The 24,872-nt window shown below is 42.3% G+C and overlaps 1 protein-coding gene across 1 annotated transcript in view; it reads right to left on the reverse strand.

Annotated features, from left to right (window-relative positions):
• CLSTN2 (calsyntenin 2) overlaps positions 1-24,872 on the reverse strand; it is a 693,642-nt gene that overhangs the window by 14,475 nt on the left and 654,295 nt on the right. The window contains exon 10 of the mRNA XM_032797107.2: positions 7,293-7,459. Coding sequence (XP_032652998.1) covers positions 7,293-7,459 — 167 coding nt within the window. The remainder of the gene's footprint in view (positions 1-7,292; positions 7,460-24,872) is intronic.

The following is a 24,872-nucleotide window of genomic DNA, read 5'->3' on the forward strand; positions in this document are numbered from 1 at the left end:
AGGAATTATTTAGAGAGACTGGCTAAAATCTAATAATTTAAGAAACAAATGCTGTGAGTAGTCAATATTAATTCTGTACATATACAGCTTTTAGGAACAAATACCCACCAGATGCTCATCTATAACACATCTTAGTAATTGTTATTGCTATAGTTAATCATATAGTAAGTAAAGAGCTAGTTGAACTACTGTGAATCTACACTATTTACCCAGCTGCTCATATTTTTGAAATTCAACTTTTCATAAATGCATCATCTTATTATTACAGGATATACTAGGAAAAATTATTGCTGGTAGAAAATAATTGACTTTAATAAAAGAGTTATGCAAGAAGCAAATTTTCCCTGCCTTGTTTTTATTTCCTCTGTGTATTTTTATTCCAGTCCATCTTTGAGATATTTTTTTCCACATGAGTGAACAAAGCAATTAAACTTTCCTTTCCACAACTCCAGCAATGACAGTCACAACCAAGGGGATTCTCCTCCCTCTGCCTCATGATCACTGGAGGGATCACTATGTAAACTGGGGCTTCCTCTTGCATGGAACCAGCTGCTCATCTGAACTGATAGGTCTTACTAGAGAATCATCGGTTGTCTTTGCAGCTGTGCTAACCTTTCCAAAGTTCATAAGATTGAAAACAAAAATGTAGCAGGTAGCAGCCTGCTGACAGAGGCCAGCCTATTTATGTGATATGTAAATGCTGACTGGTTTTATCACCATCAAGACCGTGAGGCTTGTTTACACGATGGGGTAGTGCACACTGCAGGGGTGCGACTTCTAAAGCACACTAGTGCATTACACATTAATTGGTTCATGTAGCTCCCATCCATGTGCACTAAATCTTCCTGACTGTGCTTTAATGTCATGCTGTGTGAAACAGTAGGATAGTAAAGTACACTAGGCAACCTGTGATGTGCAACAGCAGGGTCTACATGGACCAATTAAGGTGTAACATCAGTACACTGTGGAAATCACACCCCTGGAGTGTCCACTTCCCCACTGTCTAGACAAGCCCTAATTCTGAGCTTCATTTAGACACAAATAAGTTTGTTTTCTACCTTTTTTGTTTGTTTGGTGTACATGTGAGAGAGTGAGAGTTTGTTGTTAATTTCATTCTGAAAGATGTCTGTTAATCAGGTCAATGAGCCATCTGTGCTGCACAGAAAACCAGATCAACCTTCTGAGTTTACATCCTCCTGCTTAGGCACTGTAAAATATAAGGAAACTAATACCAAATGCACTTTCATTCCATGCAGTTGTTTCCTGAGGCTGACTGTTGATTATGGAAACATTTTATATTATATTTTTTTTATAGCTTATGTCACACAAACATCTACGTTTAAAAAAAAAAAGGTTTAGAAAAAAGATGAAGATTAAACAACACGTGCACATGAGCGGGGCAGGGCAAGCTTTGAGCTGAGTAGGACAGGGAGGCCTAGGTTCAAACCTTGTGAATAACACATGAACAATTTAAGAGGTTTTCTGCAGAAGAATGTAATAACATGTGATCATGCATATCACAACTTTTACCTATAAACTAGCAACAGCAAAGAATGACATTAGCACGGGGAGACTCAAGCTAGCTAGTTAACTTAATGGCTCAGGTGCAAGAACTCTGGAATGCTGCGAAGGGAGTGGAAGAAAATCCTAGCCCTAGTCTACACTACAGAGTTAGGTCGACATAAGGCAGCATATGTTGACCTAACTATGGAGGTGTCTACACTACAATGTTTCTCCCGCCGCTTTAACTTGCCTGCTATGCCAATCTAATAAATCCATGTCAACCTAAGTGGCCTCCACGAGCTGTCCCACAATGCCCTCCCATGACTGCTCTAGTCACTGTTTTGAACTCCGCTGCTTTGCAGCCAGGTACACAGATGCACGCCCCTCCCCTTTTAAGGCCCTGGGAATTTTTGAAATTGCTCTTTCTATTTACTTGGCGTGGAGAGCTAACATAACTGCTGAGCTGACCATGCTGGCTCCATGCAGGACTGGAGGTGCTGGATCTACTGGGTGCAGGCATAGCTCTGATCCAGTCATAAGAACTTTGTCATCTATGGCCAGATCGCTCGAGGCATGGAGGAGAAGAGCTACAATAGGGATACACAGCAGTGCCATGTAAAAATCAAGGAGTTGCACCAGGCATAGCAGAAGGCAAACAGTCATCTGGTGTGGAGATGCAGACATGCCGCTTCTACAGGTAGCTGCATGCCATCCTCGGTGCCTACCCCACCTCCACCACCAAGTGCCCAGTGGATACTTTGCAGGACCTAGAGTCACAGGCCACCAGAGTGAACCCGGAAGATGAGGTGCTGAACAAGGAAGAGGAGGAGGATGGAGGACGGGCAATACTGGGATCCGCTGGAGTGGCAAGCCAGGATCTCATTTTGACTGCTGAGCGGTTAAGCCATTCCCAGAAGTCCAGCACTGGAGAGTCTGATGCAAGGGAAGGAATCTCTGGTAAGTACTCAGTTTGCTTCAATATTGCAGGGCAACATCTGCTCATGTACTATTTTTTTTAATCAGACTAGAAGAGGTAGTAAAATAACCAATAGAGGTAGAGTTGCTATCTGCTTCTTATTCCCCTGTACAGCTAGGCAGAGGAGGCCCTGCCAAACAGTTTATGTGCACTGGGATATCCTGTGAATCCTCCATAGAGATATTTAGGAAACTTTCCTGGAGGTAGTCTTCAATCCTCTGCCAAAAGTTTCTTTGGAGGGCTGACTTGTTTCTTCCTCTGCAGTAGGACAACTTGCAGTTTTCTGTACAAGCCTATGCTCCTAAAGATGCGCGCATCATGCACCTTTCCTGACCAGTTCATATTGATGTCAGTGAAACAAACCTGGTGATCCACCAGTGCTTGCAATACTGTAGAAAAGTAGCCCTTTCTGTTGATGTATTCCGTCGCAAGGTGGTCTGGTATCAAAATAGGGGTGTGTGCGCCATCTATTGCAGTTCAGCAACCCCACTGCTGCAAAACCATCCATTATTTCCTGTACATTGCCCTGAGCCACAGTCCTTTGTAGCAGGACACGATTAATGGCCCTATATACTTGCATCACAGCAACCTCCATGGTGGATTTCCCAACTCCAAACTGATTCTCCACTGACCGGTAGCAGTCTGAAATTGCAAGCTTCCACACAATAATCGCCACTCACTCCTCCACTGTGAGATCAGCTCCCATTCTGGTGTCGCTGCACCAGAGGGCTGGGGCGAGCTCCACACACAGTTCCAAGAAAGTGGCCTTGCACGTCCAAAAGTTCTGCAGTCACTGCTTTTCATCCCATACCTATATAACGATGCAATCCCACGACTGACTGCCTGTTTCTCAGGCCCAGAACAGACTGTCCACCATGTGCAGCTGCTCCATGAATGGCAACAGCAATCTTGAATTGTTTCTCTCCCTGGTACACAGCAAGGCAGACACCAAGGCATCATCATTAGACTCACAGCTCAGGAAATACTGCTGAATCAGGTGTGTTGTGTTTGTGATGCTCAGCACAATACTGAAGAGCAGTGCAGGATCCATGATTTCTGACAGAGATGGTGGGCACACCTGTTACCACAGCTGCTGAAAAGTGGTACAAACGTACTAGAATGCCCATGGAATGGAGAAAACCTAATCAGGAGATGCTGAACCTGCCCCCAAGAGGCACTACAAAGCCGTCCCAAAACACCCTGTGGTAGATTGTGATGAGTTGCACAGTGGGCTGGCTATCCACAGTGCACTGCTCTCTGTGTCAATGCAAGAGCTGCTACTGTGGATGCACTCCACCAACACAAGGAGGTAGTGTGGATGTGCAACAGTGGTTTAATTATAGCAGCAGCTGCATGTTGACATAACTTAAGTTGACCTAACTTTGTAGTGTAGACAAGCCCCTAGTCTGGGCTGTTTATATCTCGTTCTTGGAGAGTGTGGAGAGGGGAGAGATCAGTTAAAAATAGGATAGACAGTTTCTGCAAGATTTGTTGTGTATATATGAAAATTAGATCGTGGAAGAAGCAAGAAGATAAAAATTGCAACATAAGAAGTCTTGTAACAGTATTAAACTGTTCTTTCCTAGATAAATATACAGAGACCAAAGAGACCAACTGACAATCCTACTGACTTTTAACATAAGCTAATGTCCTTTTCCTTCAGGCGGTGGTACCATTCAAATATCCATATTGTACATATCCATGGGCAGTCACATACAATATCTGATGTCAGGTGTGTTTATTTTGGGACAATGGACACTATCTTCCTTTATTAATTTGCAACCGAAGGTCAGGTGCCAACTGTGCCTCTTATCTGTTCCTCTCCCTCTTGGCCCAACTAGGAAACCCTGCCTGGAGTATCTCTGGCTGCTTTTTCCCATTTTTGTCTCCTGCTGTCAACTCTGACTGCCAGACTGGCTGGGGAGGTAAAAATGGAAGAAGCACCTTTAAAGAAACACCATGCCATTGTTAGACTAACAGACGTTTTGGAGCATGAGCTTTCATGGGTGAATACCCACTTCGTCTGTTAGTCTATAAGGTGCCACGGGATTCTTTGCTGCTTTTACAGATCCAGACTAACACGGCTACCCCTCTGATACATGCCACTGTTGTAATTCTGAAATTGAAAATGTTCTGAAGTTCAGTGTGGGAAGGAGAAAAAATTCCCTCAGCTTCATTTTTCCTCCACCCACTGCTGGTTCATAGAGAGAACCATTCACCCATGCTGGAGCAGCAGTGGGAGACAAAACTGAAGAGAGTATTTTTTCACCCACACCTAAAACCACAAGCTATTATAATAATGTCAATTTCAAAATGACAATGGGGTGCTACAACTGAGTATGTTTTTAATCAGCTTGAGCCAAGTATAAGCTGACTTATGACATACAAATTCCAGCATACATTTACTGGTATATATTTGCGAGGAAAAGGGATTTTCTAGTAAACAGCCTTATATTACATTCATAATCTTTATTTGTAAAGGGCATTGCTAAGACGCATGTCATTGTAATTTACTGAATTGCTGGGATGGAAGTCCTATGAAATTATTAACATTCTCACTATAATAAATAAAACATGAAAACAGAGTAATTTGGGGGCTCTTTGTTCAGTATTTAAAGGCTAGTACCACAAAAAAAAAAAAAAAAGAAGTTTCATGCAATATGTTTTACCCAGTAAAGAAAGAGGTTGTGAAAGAGAGCCATCCAATACTGACATTTTGAGGGTTAAATTAGAACAAGGTGAATAACTGGGTTTTTTTTATGTCTCTGGAAGTCCCAGGGTGAAAAAATTGGTTTGACCCAAACTGAAACCAAATTTTTCAGTATCTTCAGCAAATCAAAAAAGTTGACAAATTTCATTTTGGGTTAAATGAAAAAATATTTCATAACTGGGTATTTTTAATAAAAGCAAAGGAAAATGAAGGGCTAGATTTAAAAAAGACTACTAGGGGAAGTGGTGGTAGTGGTGGAGGAGGTACTGGTGTTCTACTTTATAGAAAATGCTTGAATGTTTTTGGTCCAAAGAAAGTGAGAATGAGGACGCTCACCTGGAATGTAGGAGACCCAAACTCAAGTCCCTGATCCTGTGCCTACTTAATTATGTATACAACAGGAAAGACAGAGTGTAACCCCAGAATAGCCAGTAGCCTAGTGGTTAGGGGCACTCACCTAAGAAGTGGGAGGCCAGCATTCAAGGTTACTGGGTATAAGGGGCTATGACTACCTTCTCTTCTGGTAATTTTGTGATTGGCATCTAAATTCCCTTGTCAATCTAGGGTCCTTCTCCAAAAAAATGTGTTTTGTTGGAAACTATTTCGCAAATTTCTATCGAATTTATGAATAGCTTCAGCCAACCTAAAACTTTATTTTTCAGCGAATTTGTCCAAAAACGTGAATCAAACTCAAGTTTAGACAGTGAAACAATCTTACCTTTACCACATAAAGCTAACTCCTGCGGCTGTTACTCATGTTGAATATTACCTACTCTCACAAGTAAAGGTTGAAGAATCTGGTACCAAACTTGCACATGCAACTTAAATTTTGCCCTCCTGTCTGCAGATATCATAAATCAAGAGTACAACATAACCTTTTGTCTAAATTCACATGTGTATCCTCTTGCAGCTCTGTGTATTACATAGTATATGCCAGATTTGGCATATGCTAGAGCCCACACACGTAATTTCCCTGAAAAATACACAGTAAATAGTATCTTCACAACATTCTCTAGATTAAAATATAACAACACAGAGTAACAATGACAATTTATTACCAGGTGGAGGCCACATAAATATGCAGCTAAATTACCTCCATAGTTAGTTGTTTAATTCTCTGTTCTGTTCCAAAGGAAGGTTGTACTGTGATGATCTATACTGATAAAATATTAGTGAACAGGCTAAATCCCAAAAATATGCCAAAGCAAGATTGTGTTGCTGATTAAAAAGAAAATGTATGGTACTTGGGAACTGACAATTTGGTTAAAATATGCAGTTTAGAGAGGAGTATTTGTTATCTAATAAACTTCTCAGTAACTTAGAACTGTTCTGGAATATTCTGACAAGTTTGAGTAAGGATAAACGGATGAAAATTACATTCAAGATGCTACATATGCATATCCAAGAAAGCAGAGAAAACTTTGAGTGAAGTCCTGGCCCCACTGAAGTCCTAGAAATTTTGCCATTGACTTCAATGGGGCCACGAGTTTGTCCTATATTGTATTACTTTCATAACGTGATTATGTCATTAAAGACCATAGGATAATTCATATGTACAAACACAGTTAAAGTTGCATATGCAGATTTAATCTTTGCATTTCCTGACTTTTGCATGCTTAATTGTCCCATCTTAATGTCCTATTAATGTAGTTTGCCTTGTGAAATATATGTTGAATCTAATGGCACTAACACACACAGCCCAGTTTGCTGAATTGCAACCAGATGAAATTATATTTCACTTATGTTTTCTGTTGCTTTAAAGCTATTTCAGATCAAAATTCAATAAAATACAACAGCCTGCAGAAGCATGCCTATATTTGTAAAGAGTACCAAAAGAGCTTTGACAGCATGACCTGGAAATTCTTAGGGACTGTGAAAGACCTGCGGCACCTTACTTTCTAAATGTGTTTTGTTGAAATAATGGAAATATTTTTCTTTGCAGTATCACAGCTCCTCTTCTGTTATGCTTTTTCTTTGCATGACTTTATGGGAAATTATATTGCTTCTAGGAGTGCATTTGTACTGTGTGTACTCTACCTCGGGCTCTTCACTTCATAAATTAGTTCTAAATTTTATCAAAGATGATGTCAGTTCATCCCTCACCTTTATTCCTTGGCCAAGACTCTCAAGAGAATTAATATCCAGACCTTCCTTGCAGGCCTGCAAACAGGAAATCACTTTCTGACTCTCAATTTTCCCTGGCCGGATAGTGAGGCTGGAAAGGCTCCCATGGAAATACTGAGCAAATCTGGGCTTAGCAACTTCCCCTCCTAGAAGAAACAGAATGCAAAATTATTCTGTTGATAATACTCAAATACAGATATTCTAATAACTCAGTTTACAATATTGTAACATACAAATATAGGTTTGATATCCAATTTAGTGAAATGCTATTAAACTGCAATCCCAGTTACTACAATCAAGTGAACAGAATCCCAACTAGAATATGCTTTATGCATTATTGTGACGGCATCCAGCAACTCCACTATAATTAAGGTTTTGTCAGTATTTTCATTATTGTAAATTGCTATTTTCAGGGGTTTCAAAAATGTGTTTGTTGAAACATAGCACACAAAATCCCTGCCCAGGAACGTATTATTATTTCAGAATATGCGAATAAAGAGCTATTTGACCATTTTTTAAACATTTAAACAGGATGCAAACAAGCTAAAACTAAATATTACATTTTTATGAGATTTCGTACACCATTTTATGCTTGCACAGACTAAATATGGGTTTCAATGTATTTGTACATATATTTATTTGTCCTTTTCCTAAACACCTGTCCATCACAACATTCTCTGGCAGCATGTGCATTTCTTTAAAAAAAAACAATGCAACTTCATACAATGTTAATTAAAAGTAGACTCCATCCACAAAGTTTACTTAGCTATAAATTAACATAAGCACTACCTGACCTCATCCCCTCAGGCAAATCTTAAAGAAAAGATAGGGCTATCACCGTACCCTGGAAATCAACAAGACTTGGTCTCCTGAGAACTAACATGAGAAGTGAATTTCAAAGCTGAGGTCCTTCCTCTGTGTACATCCCACCTCTAGCCTCCAAACATGCTATCACTAGATTTGATTGAGTTGGCTAACCAACTGCCATGAACGTGAGGAAATGAACAGAGGAAAAAGAGGTAGTTTCTCCAAATTCAAATCCTACAGGGCTTCAAACATCATGAATTGCCACCAGATGTGAATAGGAAGTCACAGATGCATTGGCATACTATAGCCTACTCATTAGGCAAACAGGCCACTTCACTCAAATGCATCATTTTTAGCAGTCAACAATAAATGTTAACATCCACTACTTGCAAACAACTGGAGTTACTGAGCTACTCCCCGCACTTTGTATAGATCTCCTTATTCTCTTCTAGGTACACTTATTGACATTGATGACTAAAGCCTGAGAACCCTCCTCCTCACTCTCTCTCTCAACACTGTACTCACTACAAAAAAAAACAGGTATTTTTTTATATTATATATGAAAATACACATTGGAGTAATGGGTGGGGGGAAGATTTTGTAGACATAGGTTTGGGATTATTTCATTGCCCAGTCATGGAAGCAGACATCTCACAATGTACTCTTAGATGCCTTCCTCAGCCAAAAGGCATCACCCTTTGTCTTCTCTGATGGCATCGCATACAGCATCACTATTCATCTCAAAGAAAACTCCCCACAGCGAGAAAAAAAAAGTCAGCCTTTTTTCTCCAAGTTGTCCATCATGTAGAAAAGTTTCTCTGGATGGATTTGTGCAGAGTACAAGAAAATCTTCATTTTTTTTCCAACATCGATAGTTCAGGATTAGTTTCTACTGTACTTAGGCCTTTCAGTATTTACCGAGTTCATAGCAACATTTGGAAAATAGTGTACCAAAAATACATTCAGTTTTTTCTCCCAAAAAACTAGTAATAGCAACATCATTTTTAAGAACACCTACTATTATTTTAGCAGCTAAGTATTTATTTACAGTACACATTTTAAAAATATAAATTATAGTAAATAAGAAAACATTGAATTGAATTAACATTCATCTTCCTTTTGTCAGGAATATCCTCAAAAAGAATATAAAAGCAAACAAAATACCCTCCAAACTCTTTCCCCCAAAATCAGACAAGAGCTAAAAAAAAAAAAGTCCACCTCAGATTGTGCTTTGAAGTTTTGTATGTTCAGGCTTAAGCAGACTCCCTAAGAGACCAAGCTTCACAGATGCGGGCCTCTGGCTAAAACCCCAACACTGATCCTGGAGTTTTAAACTTAAGAAACCAGTAGCAAGAGTTTGCCAACTGATCTGAAATGTTGTAATGTGATGCAGGATGAGAAGTACACAATTCAAGGATTTAAAGATTACAACCAATTCCTTAAATTGTATCAGGAAACAAACATAAAGTTAGGGCAATGGTTTCAGTGTAGGTGATCTCTGCTCACAGGGTCTCAGTAGGTAGTGTGACAGACCCAGGCTAGTGGGGTACAGAAGTCTGGTAGAGAATCTGGATGAGTAGTTTTTTGTCTCCTGAGTGACTAGAGCAGGGGCTGCACTAGAGTAATCAGGAACCTGCTAGAACCAATTAAGGCAGACAGGCTGATTAGAACACCTGCAGCCAATGAAGACAGGCTAATCAGGGCACCTGGGTTTAAAAAGGATCTCACTTCAGTTTGTGGTGGGCGTGTGAGGAGCTGGGAGCAAGAGGTGCAAGGAGCTGAGAGTGAGAGGGTGTACTGCTGGAGGACTAAGGAGTACAAGCATTATCAGACATCAGGAGGAAGGTCCTGTGGTGAGGATAAACAGGGTGTTTGAAGGAGGCCATGGAGAAGTAGCCCAGGGAGTTGTAGCTGTCATGCAGCTGTTACAGGAGGCACTATAGACAGCTGCAATCCACAGGGCCCTGGGCTGGAACCTGGAGTAGGAGGTTTGGGGGGAACCCAGGCCCACCCTCTAACTCCTGATCAGAGACAGGAGGAGTTGACCCAGACTGTGGGTTCCACCAGAGGGGAAGATCACTAAGGTGTGCAAATCTGCCAATAAGCTCAGGACCCACCAAGGTAGAGGAGAAACTTTGTCACAGTAGGCATTCATTCTACACTAGATGGAGTTTCTGGGGAGATTTCAAGGAAAGCCACGCCCACTAATTAGGGTGAACCACCGTAGTCTTGTCTGAAGGTGACAACACTAAAGATGATCACTGTGTAGTCAGTGTTATAGAGGGATGATTCAAGCATCTTGGCCAGGTTGTAGAGAATAGAGTGATGCACTGATTTCTTTGCTTCTTATTAGTCTAGGGTCAGGCCATTCACTTTGTAGTTGGTCACTGTTGGTTTGCCAGCTTCCCAGGGATCAACCCTACAGCTTCATAGTCCTGGCCAACACTGAAATGTGGACATTGAAGGGAAACAATAATGAACTTGCAGGACCAAGTGTATGTGTGGGGAGAGGGGGAGAAATACAGAGAAGGATTAAGAAGGCATGATAGAATAATATTTCCCATAATCTTTTCCCATTAGATTAACTGGAATGTCTCACTGGGGTCCTTCCTTGATATTCCCTTACCCTGTCTGATGCTCCCTAAGCATATATAAGGAAATACAGTAGTAACATATACAATACAACTGAAGCTACATATTGTGATTGATTACAACATATCATTTGAAGATGTCTTTATTGTGTCTTTTAAAATGACAATTGACCATGGATCATACTGAATACACATAAAGAGAATATTATTGTGCCAAAAACCCATTTGTAAAATCCATTTAAACTGGTTTACAAGAAAGAGCAGAATGACCATCTGAAGCTGTTATCTCTGAGGTATAAAATTCTTGTTTTAAAAATCAGCTGTCATGCTGGGAATCAATGCATTTCCACAAACCTCATATGATTTGCCCATAACTATTAAAATAATTATTGTACTGCAAGTCTACAGTCAGCAAGTGATTAGCTTCTAGAGGTGCAGAAGGGGCAAGAAGGATGAGAGGAGCATTTCCCCCTTTAACCTCTCCTTTTCCTTTATGCAAGAGCTACTTCCAATGGCAGTGATTGCATTCACTTGATTGCATGGGGCTATGATTATTAATGGAGCTAATCACCCCAAAAGGGGGACAGGGAAGCCCCAGCAAAAGAGGGGGTCATGCCTCCCCACTATGAACTGGCCAGCTGTGAAAGGAAGCTCATGTTTTCCCTGTGAGATGTAGCAATGGCTGTTCTCTGCCCTGAGTGCTGGGGAGTTTCAAGAGAGGATGAGAGTCTGCACAACTCTGCCCTCCCCCCATTTATAAAGGCATAAAACCAACAAAGCTGGTTTTCATGTCAGAAGCCATGACCATTTCCTAGAAATGGCCTATTAGAATGCCTGGTGGATGCAGAAATGCCAGAGGCACCAAAAATATCTGAAGCAAAATGCTCAGATACTACTCTGGTGCTTACACACAATGATTTTGTTGTCTATACAAATATATAGCTATTTCAGATAGATCGTTTCTGGACTAGAACAAGCTGATTCACTGTAAACTATGATGATGGTATCAGGTACTAGTATAGAAAGCCAGAACTTCTAGAGTTATGGATAATGAGGCTTTAAAATGAGCTAGAAACATCATGAAACAAAAGTTCAGGATATGCGTTTTGACATAACTGACACCAACATCTCTGAGTGAAGAAGAGCTCTGTGTAATCTCAGAAGCTTGTTGCTCACCACCAGAAGTTGGTCCAATAAAAGTTACCTCACCCACCTTGTCTCATCACAGTATAAATCAAAGTATGCCCACAAGCCCCTAAGTCTGATAAGATTGTTCATTTAAGCTTTACATTACTGCAAAGGTGGAGAATTGTGTCCTTCCTGTTTGCTTTCATTTACAGAGGCATGCTGTTTTCTTCATAGGGTGGGGTAATTTCCACTAGCATAAACAGAAATGATTGTACACACATGCTTAGAAAGGAGACTGCAACTCATAGTTTGTTGAAATAGACCAATGAATAAGCCTTCCATATATTATTAAGCACTATTTAGCAGAGATGAAGAGAAAATGCTGTACCTGTCATTCTTGTCCTCTCATGGTAAATACCAGTAATTTTAACTGACCACCATCATGGGTCTCATAGCACCTGGACAATCTGTAATATTTATAGCTTGATGTTTCAACAACTCAGACATCTTCTCAGACCAATGAGCCTATATCAACTTATTGTGCACTTCAACAGCCAGTAACTGCCACTGTCATGCAAAATGAACAAAATACACAGTAAAAAAGAACCCAAAACCAAAGCTTTCTCCAATTCTGAAGGCAAAATTAACAAGATGGGTGAGTGCTGATCTGTTATAACTCTGTAATTTTCTGTTTTCTAAAGGTACAAAATAAGAGTTCCCCACTCTGTGAAGAATAAAAAGTGTCCCATTTCTCTACAAAATATTGCTAACTGGTAACACATAAAAAACTTGTTGCAAATGGAATTTCCAATAGCAGTATAGAATCAGTATGTGATTATGGACAGTAATGGTAATAAGAACAAGCATTTTTATTTGGGAGCAGGATCTTCTTCTTCTAAAGACACCTCTAACTACTCTGGGGCTCATTCTGATTTAGTTTTATCCTTGTGTAACTCCATTTAACTTTGGTGCCTTTATTCTTGATTATACTGGTACAATTTAGATCAGAATCAGACCTATTTACTTCAACAGAGTTGTATCCAGTTACCTGATGACCAAATTTGACCCATAATACCTAAAATAAACACATGCTAAGAAACATCCTGTCAAAATAAAATTTAAGAGTTAGGAGGGTGACTTGCTTCCAGGAAAGTTCTCTGTCTGTGATCCTTTTAACTCAAACTTGAATTTCTGTTGAAGTGCTGAGTCCAAGCAATCTTTTGCATTTAGATGTATGGTACGCAAATGCATTACACTGGAAATCTCCTGAATGATAATATATATCTGAGGCTAGCAGTAACCATGAAGAAAGGCAAAAGCTTTGGTGATAGAGGTCTGGTGATGAATCAGCTCACCTTCAATATAAGGAATTTTTAAACTTATATGCCATTGTGTGGTAGAAACTAAGACATTCTTCTTCTCTGGCACAGCATGTGCAAGTTTCCATCCTTCAGAGCTGTCCTGGAGTGAGGCTAATTCATCTAGATTACCTCAACCAATTTCAGTGTCAGAGGTTCCCCACTGTCAGGTTCTCCCAGTCACTTCACAGTTAAACTCCATCAGATATAGATATTTTCTTCTGAGAGTCTGTAGTAGTATCAAGGACTGAGAGAATAAGGGCACTATCTTCTCTGATAGAGTTTCAGTCGGTGTCCCAGCTGGAACCTCTACAGAGGGAGATGATGAATCAGATTCATGTCTCCATGCACTAATTCATCTAGGGAAATAGTTAAGGTGGGGTGCTGTATGTTGGGTTGAATGACAGCAAATAATAAAGGGAACTCTTGCAATTAGCTTCCACGCTGTCAGCCATGGAGTGCTCTTGATATATCTGCAATCCATGGAGGAGTGGAATAACTTTAGAGTGGCTCTGTTCATTCCTCAGAGAATGGTGATGGGCAACTCTCCAAGTGCTTTTAGTTTCAGAGTGTCACCCCTCTTCTTTAATGAGCATATTCAGTTCAGTGAGGCAGCAGGGGGGTCATTATCTTTAATGTGCTGATGATACAAGTGTGTGTCACTTTATCAGCCCCAGATGGAGGCAATTACTTGTTTTCTCAACGTCTGGCAAAACAGATAGATGGATGAAGGCTATCTGGCATGAACTCAACTCATATAAGATAGAGGTGAGGCAACTGGCTATGGGAGACATCTGGAGAAACTGGTAAAGCTATTATTGCTCCCTGTATTGAGCATGTCTGCTTGCTCACTGTCAGAATGGGTTGCAATCTCAATTATGCCAGACACCTCCCAACTCCTGGATTCCCAGATAGCCAGAAGCACTTTTTTCTATACTGGGATGTGTAAAAAAGTCTTACTTTCTGTGTTCTGGTCCAGATCTTGCCACAATCATCCATGCCTTTACTGCCTCAAGCTAGACCAGTGCACTGCAAGAACCTATGCCATCAAAACAGTTGATGCATTACTCGTATGTGTCTGGAATAAGGCCAAAACCACTGACACAAATGATGTCTGGTGTTTCAACAGCAGAACACAATGTGGTGGAGGACCTTCGTATAACAAGGATTTTGGTAATGTGGACCCACCAGTAGGTGCTACTGAAAATGGAATCAGAGGGTCTAGGGAGAACTGAAGGTTCTTGAAGTCAAGACATATGAGCGGGTAAAATCTGGCTCATCAACACAGGTAGGTCTCTAAACATATTTCAAGGAAGGTTCAATTGCTTTCCCTTGTGAATTAGAATCAAGTGACACACTGTGAAGGTAAGAGCACTGATGTATCCAGGCAGTTGCTTCAAGAGTATCGAAGTGTCACTTTCCCTATAAAAAGCCAAATTTGCATTAAAGCGCCAGCTTCAAATGCCTAGCCTCAGCCCTCAACCGAAATATTTGATTCAGCTAATCTCAAGGACCTTCTCTTTGAGGCTGCCATGGTAGCTCAGCAACAGATGTACTGAAAGTATAAAGGAAGGCCAGACACAATGATAGGTTTTTTGCCCGAGTTGATGGCTCAACACAACATCCAACTGAGTTGTGATTCTTTTGAGGTATTATAACTAGTGATCATGCTGTCAGTGTCAGACATCTTCCAGGTTCATGGGGGCAGGCGGAAAGCTACAGCCAGACAGCAAATGTAAATAAAAAAGGAACTTGAATTGAAACTTATTTATGGGTCAACGGACAAGACAAAATAACTTGCCTCATAAAAAAAAATAATAATGGTGAGTCAAAGAACTGATACACCAGTGGAGCCCAGGCAAACTCTAATACTTTTTAAGGGGCTTTTAAGCAAAAAGGAAGTTAATAAAAAACAAATATGACAACTTCAGCAGCTAGCTGATTGTTTGGGATGCTGAAACACCTGACGGGGAAAATGGAACAGTGTTAGCTGAGAAAAGCATCCAGTCCTGTCCATGAAGAGAAAAGAAATAAGGAACAGCTATTTGTGGCCCTGACTGGGATGATTCTAGCAAATCTGGGGCCTGCTGCAAAGCTTTCTGATTGTGGATTGGAGTTTGATGTTTAATTCCATAGTGAGAGAACTAGCTGTTGAGTATTGTGTCAACAATGGGTGTATGTGTGAAGGGATTTAGGGAACTAATAGATAGAGGCTTCTACTAAACAGGAAGAGGCAGAACCTACAGTATATCCCAAGAAGGGTCCCGATGTGATTCCCTAGCAGTTTAATTTATCACCCCAGATCTCTGTCAGCACAGACAGTTGTATGCCACACCACTCTACACAAGAGCTAATTTAATGAACATTATGCTACCATTTTAACCTGTCCTTGGTGTGATGTTGGGGCCTTCATGACTTGAGGTCTGAAAGCAATATCCGAACTAGCCCTAGGTCCACAGAACACCTAAAGGCTACCTGCCATGAGCTATACAAATTCCAACCTGTCTATACGCATATATGAGATCCACAGAATGAAGGTCTGTTGCAACCCTTGCCCTTTCAGGAAGACAATGTTCTTCCAAATAAGATACTGGGCAAGTTCCTATGGAGTTGTAACCTCATGTTGTAACTTAATTTTTTTTTTAATTACTTGGGAGGGAGGACCAAAAAAGCCCCTCACCACTTCTAATTCTTGTATTCTGTTTCTCAAAGTAAATCACAATCCATGCTAAATTAATTAATGCTGTACACAGAAGTACTGTACTGTAAGCCTACTGCTGGGATAACATCTCAGAGCCTGGTGCACATCCCCAGTAGAGAAAATACAATTAAATAAGAGGCAAGAATCCACACTGAATTAACCATTGAACATGAATTCATCTCTGTCAGAAAATAAACACCCTCTATTCTATTTCTGCTGTGTATATAATGCTAACAAAGATTTGTGAAGAGAGGCTGCATTTTCCTGCATCTTGCCTGGTCCTAATGTGATGAAAGTTGAGCAACATAAAAGGAGAGTTTAGAGACTCCCCTGCTATAGTAGCAAATGCATCTGTGTACATATATGCAGGGCCAGACTCTCTGCTGCATCTGAAATCTGCTTAACACAAAAGGAAAAAATGAGGGTTTATGACTCTGATTCTTTTCCAGCTCCACCCCAGCCCCAGTTTGGAGCAACCTAATATCTGTTCTAACATATATCAGCTGGCAATGATCCTCAAGTCATTATCCATCAAGATGGAAATAGAAGGAAGCACCATTCTCTAACACATGCCTTATGCCAGGGCTGCAGGGATGGGGATAGAAGCTGCCTCTACACAGAGGTGGGCAAACTTTTTGGCCTAAGGGCCACATCGGGGTTGCGAAACAGTATGGAGGGCCTGGTAGGGAAGGCTGTGCCCAAACAGCCTGCCCCCCCACCCCTTATCCGCCCCCTCCCACTTCCGGTTCCCTGACTTCCCCCCTCAGAATCCCTGACTCCCCCTGTTCCCTGTCCCCTGACTGCCCCTTCCCAGGAACCCCTGCCCCTAACCGCCCCCCTGGGACCACACCCCCTATCCACCCTTCAGCCTCTTTCAGAATGTGTCCCTACCAACATGGTGGGAGGACTCAGGAGGAGCAGGGGCAGCCGCGCAGCTGGAGAGAAGCGCCACTTCTCTCCGGCCGGCTGTGCATCCGCCCGGTGCTCCTCCTGATTCCTCTGGCCATGTTCCCTGCGCTCCCGCCCCACCTGCTCCCCTGCCCCTGCAGTGCAGTCCCTGGTGCTGAGCTGCCCGAGGACTCGGCCCTAGGGCCCCCTGTTAGGGCACCCTGTGTTCACTGTTAAATCTGCCCCTGAGCCCTGCTGCCCGCACAGTGAATGAGGCTGTGGGGGAGGATGGACAGCACGGGAGGGGCCAGGGCTGGCCAGGAGCTCAGGGGCCAGGCAGGATGGCCCCACAGGCCATAGTTTGCCCACCTCTGCTCTACACCCATTGGGATCTCCCTAGACACCTAGGAAATCCTGAGTTTCTGCTCCCTTCTCTGTGTTTTTAGTCTGCCTTCTATTGCACTACTCCTAACATACTTTCACTGACCTGTGTAATTAGAAATCAGTTCTCATACTATATATACATTTTGGTGATTGTTATGTCAATTGGATTTCTTGGAAGGGGAGATTATTCCACAAAAGGATTCTATAACAACAATTCAGGTATTCATTTGAACTGTGGGAAAAGGAAGAAATAAGAGAACACAAAATAAAAGAACCAGAATTACTTCAGTCAGGGCTTTCTATCGTATTTATGATTACATAATTTGCTTGGTGACAAGCTTGTCCTAAAGAATTTGCCCTTCTTAACGTGTGCAGTGCAGTCAACCCAAGTTAATTACCTCATCTCTCACCATGCATTCCAACATACCACAAGAAGAATAGGTTGTAGTATTGAAAAGAATGACTTTCAGCTATGATAAACTACAGTATAACCTTGTGACAGTAATTAACTTGTGTCACCACTTTACTGACAAGAGGTGGGGATGATACATAAAGAAACAATCAATTCCTGAGAAGAGTATGAAAACTGGGACCTTATCTTTTTAAAGAAACCTGGCTGAAATTCACAGTCTGTGATACAATGGCTGTTTAGATTACCAAGTTTTTAACTTGCTCACTTTTCTCACTGGCTTTGCCATAGAATGATTGCTAGCAAAGAGGGGGTCAAAGTGAGAACCTATAAACCTTTGTTTAATGGAAGTAATTTCTCACCCTGGAAAAGAGTTCATTTGCAACATCCTCAGATAAACTGAATCACAATACAGTGGGCTCATTCAGAAGAAACTTCTTACCAGGGCAGAATGATAGAAAATGTAACTATAAGACAATCTAACCTCATTTGTTTGGACTGCTTAGGAGCAAGAAACAGCAGCTGCAGAACCTGGAAAAGGGGGAAGAAGAATGATCTTGTTGTTGAAGACCAGGATTGGGAGTCAGGCAATCTGGTTCTATTCCTTGTTGTGATGGAGATTTGCTCTGTGACCTTGGGCAGATCACCTTTTCTCTCTGTGCCTCAACTCCTCCATCTATAAAGTGGGGCAAATTATAATTCTCCACCATAGAAGGATGTCATGAAGCTTAATTCACTGGTGTTTGTAAAGTGCTTGGAGAGCCTTGGGTGGATGAGGCTATATAAGTACAACACATTTATTATTAATTATTATTATTATAGGAGAGGAGACTGGTACTGACATGGCAAGCTCATGACCAGTAAATGATTGGTGGGATGGCTCAGCTGCCATAAAACCCACATTCTTTGCTTACAAAGTAACACATCAATAGAAGTAAGACAAAATTTTCAATCAAAAACACTCAAACACTTCAGGTTCTCAAGAACCTGCACCACACAAGAAATTACACCCCCAGTCCTAGGAAATAAAGCCTTATTAATATCACTAACTGATTTTTTTTTAAATGAATCTTCCTTCAGTCACTGCACCCTCTGTTGCTTCCAAGATTTATTTTGAGTTTGAGAGGGCATCATTTTTACTTGCATTGCGTAAAGTTTGGCTTGCATATTTTATCCTAATAATTATTATAATGAGTCAATTTTTCAGATGCACAGTATTTTAGATTATTTCAAATGTTTTTTTGTATGTCTGTTAGTTGAAAGATACTTTTAATCCAGTCTGATTTAAATATGGCTAAATTACAAAACCAGCACTGTGTCCCGAAAATTCCATGGTGTAAATCCTTGAGGGCTCTAGTATGGCTTTATGGTGTCAGTCTTACAATGTGGAGCTGCACTGCTGAAGAGGTGCTCTCCATTATGCAGGGGAAGCATGCCTACTGCTACACCCCTACAGAGTGGCTGGTGGCATGTGGGGAGCCGAGCCATAGCCACATCTTCTTCCTGGATGAAGCAGTGGTCCCCACTGAGGTCTCCCTTGTGCCTGTAAAAGCCTGTGAGGTGTCAATCTCACCCTCAGTGAGAAAAGCGAAATGAATTTTGTTTAACATTAAAAGTGTAACAGCACTTTAGACTTAAAATGATAACACCACCACTTAGATCAAAGTCACGGCTTCGACAAAAATACATCAAACCATGGCTTCATCCATGAACAGCCTTTTGAAGAGCTGCAATTGAGTTTAATCCCCTTCCCTAAATGTTCACAGAGAAAGCTATTACAAGTACACAAATGTATCATTTAAGGAACAGGTATATTATTATCGAAACATATTCACCTTCATATTCACAATGTATCATTAGGATCCAATTTAGTTACCCTTATATTGAGTAGTACCTTACTTCATGCATATTCTCCTTGAAATCAATGATCCTACCTAAGAAGGAAGGTACTACTCATCACTAGGGCCCTACCAAATTCACAGCCCATTTTGGTCAATTTCACAGACATAGGATTTTAAAAATTGTCCCTTTCATGATTTCAGCTATTTAAATCTGAAATTTCACGGTGTTGTAATAGTAGGGGTCCTGACCCAAAAAGGCATTTTTTTTGGAAGGGGGGTATTGCAGTACTACTGCTGGTAGTGGCGCTGCCTTCAGAGCTGAGCAGCTGGACAGGACAGCTGCTGGCTGGGAGTCCAGCTCTGAAGGCAGAGCCACCGCCAGTAGCAGTGCAGAAGGATAACATGGTATGTTATTGCCACCCTTACTTCTGTGCTGCTGCTGCCCAGCTCTGAAATCAGTGCAGAACTAAGGGTGGCAATACTTTGACCCCCTTCCAAAAAAAAAAAAAAAACCTTGTGACTCCCCTGCAACTTCCTTTTGGGTCAGGGTCCCCATGAAAACTGTATAGAACAGGGTAAAAGCACACTGGTCTCCCTGATGAAATCTGTATAGCATAGGTAAAAGCACACCAAAACCCAGATTTTATGATGAGAGACCAGATTTCATGGTCCATGATGCATTTTTGATAGCCGTGAATTTAGAAGGGCCCTATCCATCACCAATTAGAGCATCAGAAGTGGCCCCTTTTCAATTGCATAACTACAAAAATAGCTGCAAAGAAGTTATTTATTTGCAGATATTTCTGACTATATTTTGGACAGATGGAAATAAAAGTATAAAGGGAATATGTTCTACTCTATATATGTTATTATAATGTCCTCATTGCCATAATATCTGACCACCATCAATACATCATACATTATCATGAGGGACATAAAGGACAAAATAATGTGGGTTGTTTTTTTTTGGTCCATTTGTCTGGTTAGTTTTTGCTTTGTAATTCTCTTTAAGATATGGGAAAGATATATTTGCAACTACACTAATGCTCTACACAGTAGTTCGCAGACCACCTTGAAATTGCTCAAAGTCTCAGTGGATCGCTTAATGATCTTTCCAAATGTTGTTTGTACGATTAGCTAACAATTGTAAAGTGCTTTGGATAAAAGATATGGATATGGCATAAGATCATGGAAAAACTAGCTACAGTCAATCCTCGAGACCGTTTACCAAGGCTCAGTGGAGAAGTACCATCAGATAGTATGTTAGAAGACGCCAATACAGTCCTCATGACAATCCCTACTACCACCATAACTCAAACCAATGAACTAGTATACGCTACAGCCTCTGTAATCCTGGAGATGCTTGGCTACACGATCAAGAAGAACAACAGTATGTACCCACCCTGGAAAATGAGGTTGGAGGATAAGATCAAGGCGACTCGGAGAGAAGTTAGTCAGCTGGTGGAACTACAGAAGGGTGTAGAGATTAAGGATAAGACTCGGCTACTGAAAAAATACAAGGGCCTGACTCCATCTGAAGCCCTAGAGACTGCTAAACAAAGGCTCACAGCACTAGCTACCAGGCTAAGGAGATACACTAGAGAAGCAGAGGCCAAAAAAGTAAATGCCCTGTTCTCCAAGGAACCATCCAAGGTGTACTCCCAACTGCAGTGCAACAACACAATAACAGCAGAGCCACCAGCAGCAGAAACTGAACAGTACTGGAAGAACATATGGGAGAAAGAGAAGACTCATAACACCAGTGCAAAGTGGCTGCAGGACCTGAGAACAGAGCACAGCAATCTCCCAGAACAGAAACCAGTCACCATCACAGTAGAAGACATCCAGCAGCGGGTCAAGAACATGAAGAGCTGGACAGCACCTGGACCAGACATGATCCACACCTACTGGCTAAAGAAACTAACAGCAGTGCATGAACGCCTAGCAGCACAGATGAACCAGCTGCTAGCAGCAGGCTCCCACCCAAACTGGCTAACACAAGGAAGGACAGTGCTGATCATGAAAGACCCCTGCAAGGGGACAGAACCGTCCAACTACCGGCCAATAACCTGCCTCCCCACAACATGGAAAGTCCTATCAGGCATCATAGCTGCCAAGCTACAGGACCACATGGGCCAGTACATGAGCACAGCTCAGAAGGGCATTGGGAACAACACCAGAGGCTCAAAACACCAGTTGCTCATAGATAGAGCAGTCGCCCAAGACTCAAGGTCTAGACAGACCAATCTGAGCACAGCCTGGATTGACTATAGGAAAGCCTATGACTCAATGCCGCACACGTGGATCTGTGAATGTCTGGCGCTATACAAAGTCAACAGGACACTAAGGACCTTCCTCAAGAACTCAATGGGACTATGGAAGACAACACTGGAAGTCAACTCAAGGCAGCTTGCACAAGTGGCCATCAAGTGCGGCATATACCAAGGTGATGCACTGTCCCCGCTGCTGTTCTGCATAGGCTTAAACCCCCTCAGCCAGATAATCACAAGGACTGGATACGGGTACAGGTTCAGGAGTGGAACTACCATCAGCCACCTCCTCTACATGGATGACATCAAGCTGTATGCTAAGAATGAACGAGACATCGACTCGCTAATCCACCTGACGCGGATCTACAGTGAGGATATCGGGATGTCATTCGGACTGGAGAAGTGTGGCCGGATGGTAGTGAAGAGAGGGAAGGTAGTCAAGACTGATGGGGTGGAACTACCAGCGGGCCACATAGCAGACATACAGACCAGCTACAAGTACCTTGGCGTCCCACAGTCACATGGAAACCACGATGAGGAGGCAAGGAAGACAGCAACATCCAAGTATCACCAAAGGATAAGACAGGTCCTGAAGAGCCAGCTCAGTGGGAAGAACAAGATCCACGCCATCAACGGATACGCCCTGCCGGTCATCAGATACCCTGCCGGTATAGTGAGCTGGCCAAAGGAGGACATGGAGGCTGCCGATGTGAAAACCCGGAAGCTCCTCACAATGCACGGAGGCTTCCACCCCAAGTCCAACACCCAGAGACTGTATACCAGCCGGAAAGAAGGCGGGCGGGGCTTGGTGAGCGTCAAGGCCACTATCCTGGATGAAACCCGGAACATCCAGGAGTACATCAGTAAGATGGCCCCCAAAGATGAGCTGCTGAGAGAATGCCTGAGGCAGCAGCAGACATGGGAGGAAGACCAAGCAGAAGAAGTGCCATGGCAAGACAAGACCCTTCATGGAATGTACCATCGACAGATAGCTGAGGTGGCTGACATTGGGAAATCCTACCAGTGGCTGGAAAGGGCTGGACTAAAAGACAGCACTGAGGCACTGATCATAGCAGCACAGGAACAGGCACTGAGCACCAGATCCATTGAAGCAGGGGTCTACCACACTAGAGAGGACCCAAGGTGCAGACTGTGCAGAGAGGCCTCAGAGACAGTCCAACACATAGTGGCAGGATGTAAGATGCAGGCAGGAACAGCATACACTGAACGGCACAACCAAGTGGCTGGCATTGTGTACAGGAACATCTGCACAGCGTACGGGCTAGACCCTCCCAAGACCAGATGGGAGATTCCACAGAAGGTTGTGGAGAATAGCAGGGCTAAGATTCTGTGGGACTTCCAGATCCAGACGGACAGGCAGGTACTGGCCAATCAACCAGAAATCGTGGTAATAGACAAGGACCAGAAGACAGCGGTGGGATAGATATAGCAGTGCCAAGTGACAGCAACATCAGGAAGAAGGAATATGAGAAGCTGGAGAAGTACCAGGGCCTGAAAGAGGAACTAAGAGGATGTGGAAAGTGAAGGCCAAAGTGGTCCCAGTGGTGGTAGGAGCACTCGGGGCTATGACTCCTAAGCTGGGTGAGTGGCTCCAACAGATCCCAGGAACAACATCTGAGCTCTCTGTCCAGAAGAGTGCAGTGCTAGGAACAGTTAAGATACTGCGCAGAACCCTCAGACTTCCAGGCCTCTGCTAGAAGACCCGAGGTTGAGGAAGACATATACCACCCATAGAGGTGAGAGGGGAATTTTATTTTTTTATATAAAAGCCTTAATAAACTTTTTCTGTTCTACAAATAAAAGCACAGAACTCATATTTTAATATCAGTAGTCTTACCTTTCTAATGCAATAGATATGCCCTCTCTCTCCCGCAATGGCAGACCCTTAGCTGGGGTTGGGAAGAAGGGGGGTCTCTCCCTGACAGCCACAGCCCTGGAGCAGGGGAAAGTCGCCTCTTTTTCTCGCCGCCGCAACCCTGAACATCCCAAATTCTCCCCATCCCCTCTTCTCTTCCCCTCCCACCTACACCCTTGTCATAAACATAGAAACAAAGGCAATGTAAAATCCCTCCTGGGAAGCTGTGCTAAATCACTTTACCTGTAAAGGATTAAGTAGTTCAAATCACCGAGCTGACACCTGACCAGAAGGAGCAATGAGGAAAGAAGATACTTTCAAATCGAGGGAAGGAGAGGTTTTGTTTGTGCTGTCTTTGTTGTTCCCTCTCCAGATGGGGAGAGAGAGACCAGGCAGAGACAACATCTAAAAAGATATCTAAAATAATCCATCTAAGATTACAAAAATTTTAAGTAAGGCAAGGAAAGGCGTTAGATTATCTTTTGTTTTAGCTTATGAATTTTCCCTATGCTAAGAAGTAGTTTTATTTCTGATTTTGTAACTGTGAAGCTGAGTCCAGAGTGGAGTCCTCTGTGTTTTAAATCTTTTCATTACCCTGTAAAGTTACCCTCCATCCTGATTTTGCAGGTGTGATTCTCTCTGTTCCTTTATTATAAAGTTCTTCTTTTAAGAACCTAATTAATTTTAGTGTCCTAAAAATAAAGGGTTTGGTCTGTGCTCACATTGCTAACCGATTGATTGGTATATTGTTCTTAAGCCTCCCCAGGAAACGAGGTGAAGGGGCTTGGGGGATATTTTGGGAGGATAGGGCTCCAAGTGCCCCTTCCCTGAATTTTTGTTTAAATCACTAGGTAGTGGCAGTGACAATACCGTCCACGGACAAGGAAAGGAATTTGTGCCTTGGGGAAGTTTTAACCTAAGCTGGTAGGATATAAGCTTAGGGGGTCTTTCATGCAGATCCCCATATCTGTACCCCATAGTTCAGAGTGGTGGTGGGGAACCCTGACACCTATTCCATCGAAGGCCACCACCTCACCTTACATGTGCAACTTCTCCAGGGTCTAGGCACCTAATTAGTGGAGCCATGCCTGCACGGCTCCACTAATTACGTGGGTGGCCTTTCATTCTCATGTGCAGCCAGACACTCACCTTAGGAACTTTCCACGGACCACTGAATGGAGCTCCTGGACCACAGTTTGAGAACCCTGGTCACATCATCATTTGGAAAAATGTATGCAACTCATCATTTGCATGAATTCTGTACGCAAATGCTCAAAGATTTCAGCAAAAATTCTCAGTAGAAACT

Source organism: Chelonoidis abingdonii, chromosome 8 (genome assembly GCF_003597395.2).
Source record: "Chelonoidis abingdonii isolate Lonesome George chromosome 8, CheloAbing_2.0, whole genome shotgun sequence".
In the NCBI taxonomy this organism is placed as follows: domain Eukaryota; kingdom Metazoa; phylum Chordata; order Testudines; family Testudinidae; genus Chelonoidis; species Chelonoidis abingdonii.